We start from the raw sequence: 6,157 nt of genomic DNA on the forward strand, positions 1-6,157 counted from the left end.
TATCAACATATATTTACTAACCAACTTTTGCATTTTTATACTCTAGCCGTCTGCCTCGCTTTCACTCCGGAAGCTCACGTTGCTAGGCAAAATTAATCATGGCTGACAGCGACATTAAAACCCATAAGTTTTAACAGATAATCTCAGATATCAGCGAGATATGGCTGTGAGCATCGATTTTTTCCCCCTTCTTTTAGTCATATAAAATATATACATTTCTTGATTATTTTTCTTATTTTGTTGTTCTTGATTGTGCTGCTAGCATATGACGGTCGCATTTCTTTTGCATAATAATCATGCATTTACTATGACTTTAGTTTCATTTGCATTGGAGAAAGTAACAAACTTTTTCTTCTAATAAATAAGAAGCGTTTCTTAAAATATGTATAAAGATAATAGTGTGTCTGTGAAATCTTTAACCCATGTAATATATTTCTATTATTTTTATTCTGTCTTTCTGGAGGTCTCTCGATCTCTCTGAAAGTCGTTTACCTTAGCATTTTTTGTAATTATTGCCTTACAGCTTTTTCTGTAAATCTAAATGTAGCATAAAATGCCCCTTTTCTATTTTTGATGTTAATTATACTGTTTCGATAGAATGGAAAAAAAAAAAAAAAAAAAAGAAGCTGCGGGTGGGGTTACAGCTGGTTTGTTCGTAAAGGGGAAGCAGTTGCAGAAAAAGGTCTTAGTGTTTACACATTTTCAAGTAGCCTCCCTTGGTCTACGAGACGGTTTTCTTACAGAAGGTAGAGTCTATTCAAAGAGACATTGGAGATGGAGGAGATGAAAAGTTCAGGCCACAAAATCGAAAAAAGATTAATCCCAATGACTTAAAGAAGCTGACGCCGCTGCAAAGAAGCAGATACATGGCTGTAAGCTTATTTTCATATTTCTTCTCAGGACTGAACATGTTAGATCAGCATATCATTACGGGAGTTACTGATTTAATTCGCTGGAAATTACCTTTTGTACGAGATTTCCTTATGATTTTTTAACACAGTTTTATTCTTTTATTAAGATTACATTGATGTTAGACATTATTGAATATTATCATTACTTGATCAACTGCTATATTTATCGATATACCTATATATCCTATACATATACTTATATATCCTAGTCAAAACTACTAACTCATACATGCAAGGATTACTTTCTAATAATAAAATCACTGCCATTTGACTTGACGGGTGAACATTTTTATTTCCTAAAGCTGAAATCATGTTATATTTCATGGACTCTGGCAGTATGAAGATCCACCTAAGCATGTGCAAGAAGCGCAGATGCAGACAAAGAAACGGCTTCTAGAACTTAGGAAACAGCAATCCAGGTGAGCAGAACAGCATGGTCTTCTCATCTGTGATAGTCCTTATGATCTGTTTGACTTATCCTCATGCCAATTTTTTCAAATAAGCATGCACAATGAAAAATACAGAGTAAAACTGTATGTAATATAGTCAGCCCTTCATAGTCACAGGTTCCGCATCTGCAGATTCAGCTAACTGGGAATCTAAAATATTTTTTAAAAGTCCAGAAAGTTCCAGAAGGTAGTACTTGAATTTACCATATGCCATGCACTAAGATAGATCCATGTTAAAGTGATGCTTAGGTGAACACTTCTGTAGTCTCCTATTATTTCAAACATCCTCAGTCTCTAAGCACATGTTGCTGACATGTACTGTAGAGGTGGGCCTATAATGTATACATCTGTACTTAACACAAACTACTATTTTATTTTGATTGCTTACTAAGCAATGCAGTATTAAAAAAACTGTTGACATTGTATCAGGTATTATAAACAATCTAAAGATGATTTTAAGTATATGGATATGTGCGGGTTACACACACACATATGCCATGCTTTTTCAAATAAGACATTTGATTATCCTTGGATTCGGGCACCTGTGTGATGTCTTGAAACCAACCCCCTGCAAATACCAAGGGACGACAAAACTGAAAGAAAGGGACACAACTGTTTTTGTTTGTTCTGGGACAGGTGCAATAGAATTTTAGAGCATGAGAAGATTTTTTTTTTTTTTAAAGCCTTTTCAAAGGCCTGTTGTGAAATGGCTAAGAAATTAGGAAATAAATAGAACTTATTAGGTCATCATATTTAACACAGTGCAGATTCCTTGATCAGGATTGATGGTGCAACTTTTGTTCACTCACCTTAATACAATAGCAGTCAGATTTTCTGTAAATAACCCAATCCAGTAAGTTAAACTATGCAAATAAAGGTGGAAGCATGATCCTGGTGTTTGTAAAATGGATGCTTTTAAATGTCTTAATGACACACACTCTAGGTTGTATTCATGTGTATGAATATTTTTATCAATATAACTGACAAGCTGGGATAGTCAATCACTCCTCTGGCTATCAGATTCCACAGTCTTGTATTGGGCTGTATCTTGGCTTAACTCTGTTTTAAATTACCTCAAGCTGTTCTTGTGCTTTACACTAACTTTGAGCATAGCCAGCCAGTTACATTTTTCTCTGTGTACTGGTTGATGAGATAAAATTTGAATAAAAATTTCATATAACACACGCTGCTGATTTTCACATTTTTTGAAGGAGTGTAAAAACATCTTTGCACCAGCCTAATTCAGCACTAAAAAACAGAAAGCTGGAGGAAGCTTACTCAACAAGTCTCAGAATTACACAGTGTAACTGATGTAATTATAAGGTCATCCCTGATGCCATTTCTTTGTTATATCATAATAATGATGCCACTTCATTGTCAGTAACATAATGGGGAACTTTATTATCAGGATATTAAAAAGTTCTTATTCTGATCTTCTTGGTTTGAAACAAAATGAGAAAAAACTCAATCTTTTTATTTCTTTATGTATTAATGTTTTCTTTTTTATCTAAGAGAGATATTATTCTTCACTAAATAAAGTTTGCAATACCTCAGTATGATGACATATAACCGCAATAAACAGGACCTTTTTGATATTCTATCTCCTGCCATTTTGAGGTCTGCATTTAAATTGAGTCATGGGTTTGGTAACTGTTGTTCCTTTGTTCTATAGTCAAATCAAAACATAGCCACGTTCAAAGCAAGATTTAGATACGTTTCTTGGACAGTTCTTAACAGTTTTCTGTCAGCTTGACAAGGGGAAGGAGGAGTTTAATGTATAATGTATACAAGTCCAGTCTAAATGTAATCTTACATTTCTGTTTGAAGGAACAGCACAACCAGACCACTAGAAGAGGAAGCTGAATGGCACAAGCATATTCGCCTTATTGGACAATTGAAGTATGTAAAGTTATGCTTTAAAATATGCTGGATGTTACTTACAGCATACGTATTCTACTAAGAAGCTGAAATGAGCATTGTAATTGTGAAAACAGATATGTCTTTCTATTGCATTGGTAGTTAACGTGTACATGGCTCACTTGTGTTGTTTTGTTAACTAATTCACTGTGCCATGTGAATTAAGGTTTTTATAGGACTCAAGTGTGCATTGTAATTGTCTAAATGGTGGTCAGTTGTTGATATAATAGAAGCCAAAAAAAATTCAGTGACATGTCTTGTAAGGAGATTATTACTTGTTTATGTAATATACAAATATTATGTAATATACAAATATATCAATTATGAAATTTCTGTACTGAAAGTGTTTCATTTAATTATTCTCAGAGCAGCAGAAGCAAGAAATCGCCTTAGGATAATGCGGCTTCGGTATCAAGCAAACAAAGTAACTTACTCTCTTTTTTTCCCCTTTTTTTGGGCATTTCACTCTCTTAAGTCTCCATAGCTTTCAGCTTCCAGTTTTTGCTGTTGGATTCTTTTTTTCTTGCTTTAAAGTTATCACTGTGGATAAATGGAAATAAGTGGGCTTGTGGTCTTTGCACTGTTAATGAATTTTTTTAATTCAATCTTGAATGCTAGAAAAGGATATGTTTTACCCAACCTGTACGGAGTATTGCAAAATATTTTAGATTTTTCATAATGATTTTGTGTTGTCAGGCTCAAGAAATTGGTCACCTGATTGCATGCCAGCCAGTGGCTCTCAAAGCAGTGAGACTGCAGGCTCTCTTACCTCACTGCCCAGAAAAAAAAAGCAGACCTGATGATCTAACCAAATCTGAAGTGAGTGCTAAATTTAGGTTTGACCCTGTTACTCATTTTGCAACTTTGTGAGTTACTGGATATCATGACATGTCTCCTTTTTATTTCATGTTTTCATTGAGACTTAATTTTCTTTTTTTCTCCCATCTAGATCTAAAAAATAAATGTTTATTTGTATAGTGCTCTACCACAGAATTGTGTCATGCTCTGAATGCTAATCAAGCACATGAACAATATGAATGGTAGAAATTGTAATGAAAAAAAACGAAAGCTACAGATGATATGGAACACTGGTAAATGAAGAATATGGTGTCAAGTCTCATAATGCCTATTACATTATCTGTTTCAAAATATTATTCTAACATTTTTCTTAGATTATGTGAGAAATCCTTCATTTATTTTTTTTCCTCAGTTTTTATCCCTGATTTGATGGATCACTTCAGTTGTCAAGTGTTGTGGTCATTCGCTTTGTAAAAAATCCTTTTATCTCTTTTGCTTCCATCTTCGCATTTGGTATTTTTATCTCTTTCTAATCACAGTTTATTTTGTTTGGTGTCATTCACAGAGACACCGTGTGGAGTCACTGGTAGAAGATGGAGCAGGACTTCTTACCAACAGAGCCTTTTAGAGACTCACCTGCCCATCTCTCTTCATCTTGGCCTGTTGCATATTGAGATCAGCATCTTAAGATTGCACGTGCTTTTTCTTCAAAATGGCTTTGAGGTCATAGCACCCTTTTTTACGTTCTTTGCACTCTTTGCTTATGCCACACCTATATTTACATACAGGCAGACTGTCTCTGAACAGTTCTCATTTCTAACAAATCATCTTGATGTTTCTTATCAGTGCAAGGACAACCATGCAATTTTTCAGCTTCATCATTAAGGGTGCACATGAACTACGAACACTGCAAGATTTGATTAAAAGGTATAAATGAAATTTCAGTTAGTGTGAAAAATGTTTGCTTTAAGGCACATTTGCATTTATACATTTATCTGTTTTGGGAAGAGGGCTAATTATTGCTTCAGAGACACAGTGCACTCCCTTCTGTTGATTCAGTGCATTGACTTCACAGATTTTGTGCTCTGTATACAATTTTTTTTTAAAATTGAGATTGAATTGGTCTAGCTACTTTCAAATTAGATAAAAAGGTATTATTTCCATAGAAAAATTAAGCTGACAAGATGAATATGTGGAATATTTCTTTGGTGGTAGCTTAAATGGGTGAGCACATCTCTTAAAACTTATTACAAACTGACATATGGAAGAAAGTGGATGGTTAACTGCGAGCACTATATTGAAATGAACTGCATGGATTGCTGAAGATGTGTAAGTGCATGTGTATGAATGCATGAGTGAGCGGGTGAGGGGTTAAGTCAGTGAGGGAACAAGTGAAAGAATGAAGAAATTAATGAATGAATGTGGTCAAAAAAGGGAGAGGTGAAACACAGAGATCGTCTGTCATTTATTATACTATGTAAACATGTTATATCAGACATTTGTAATTGCTGATTTAATTTTTACTGGTTATAATGCTGCCACTTTGAATGTGTTTATTCTGAGATATCTGGAAAGTTTGTGTTGGCCTGAGCTAGATATTAAAAAAAAAGAAACTGAAATCCATCGATCAGTCCTTTTTTCATTTTTCATGGAAATTATGTATTTACCCCAAATTTGAATCACCCTCATAAACTGGAGGCTTAAATTTCTTGTTAGCGCATGAAGAAAAGTGTGTGTGTGGGTGTGAGAGAGGGAGAAAGAAGCTTGGAAAATCTAGCTCTTTAATATTCTCTTGCATAAATTTTAGATATACTAAATGTCAACATAAATTAAGAACCTGAGCTAAAATATAGATATCTTTCTTATATTTTAGCAGAGGTAATATTTTAGCAGAGGTAATAAGTTAGCTTAAAACAAATTACAGTTAAAAGAAGATGTCAAAAAAAAAAACAAAAAAAAAAAAGGAAGAAAGCCTAAGTCTGTAATCTATACTTATATCCAATGAAGTATTAAATCTATTGAATATTATAAGCATATAATGAGAAGTATATACTTCCTTCAATCAACAATCAATTAAACTCT

The 6,157-nt window shown here is 33.9% G+C and overlaps 1 protein-coding gene across 1 annotated transcript; it reads left to right on the forward strand.

The window, feature by feature from the left end:
- Positions 1–64: 64 nt before the first annotated feature.
- On the forward strand, positions 65–5,699 carry LOC112563053 (protein LKAAEAR1-like). The gene is made up of 7 exons (XM_025236755.1): positions 65–166; positions 744–872; positions 1,248–1,330; positions 3,188–3,259; positions 3,644–3,701; positions 3,974–4,096; positions 4,641–5,699. The coding sequence occupies exons 1-7, from the start codon at positions 161–163 to the stop codon at positions 4,701–4,703; spliced, it is 534 nt and encodes a 177-aa protein (XP_025092540.1). The 5' UTR covers positions 65–160; the 3' UTR covers positions 4,704–5,699.
- Positions 5,700–6,157: the final 458 nt, after the last annotated feature.

The sequence above is a fragment of the Pomacea canaliculata genome, linkage group LG4, assembly GCF_003073045.1.
Source record: "Pomacea canaliculata isolate SZHN2017 linkage group LG4, ASM307304v1, whole genome shotgun sequence".
Lineage (NCBI taxonomy): Eukaryota > Metazoa > Mollusca > Gastropoda > Architaenioglossa > Ampullariidae > Pomacea > Pomacea canaliculata.

What these genes read in the sequence shown, in the direction of transcription:
- LOC112563053 (XM_025236755.1), top strand. An exon ending in AAAGAAGCAGATACATGGCT is followed by an intron (nt 873 to 1,247) that starts GTAAGCTTATTT and finishes GGACTCTGGCAG; the next exon opens with TATGAAGATCCACCTAAGCA. An exon ending in CTTAGGAAACAGCAATCCAG is followed by an intron (nt 1,331 to 3,187) that starts GTGAGCAGAACA and finishes TTCTGTTTGAAG; the next exon opens with GAACAGCACAACCAGACCAC.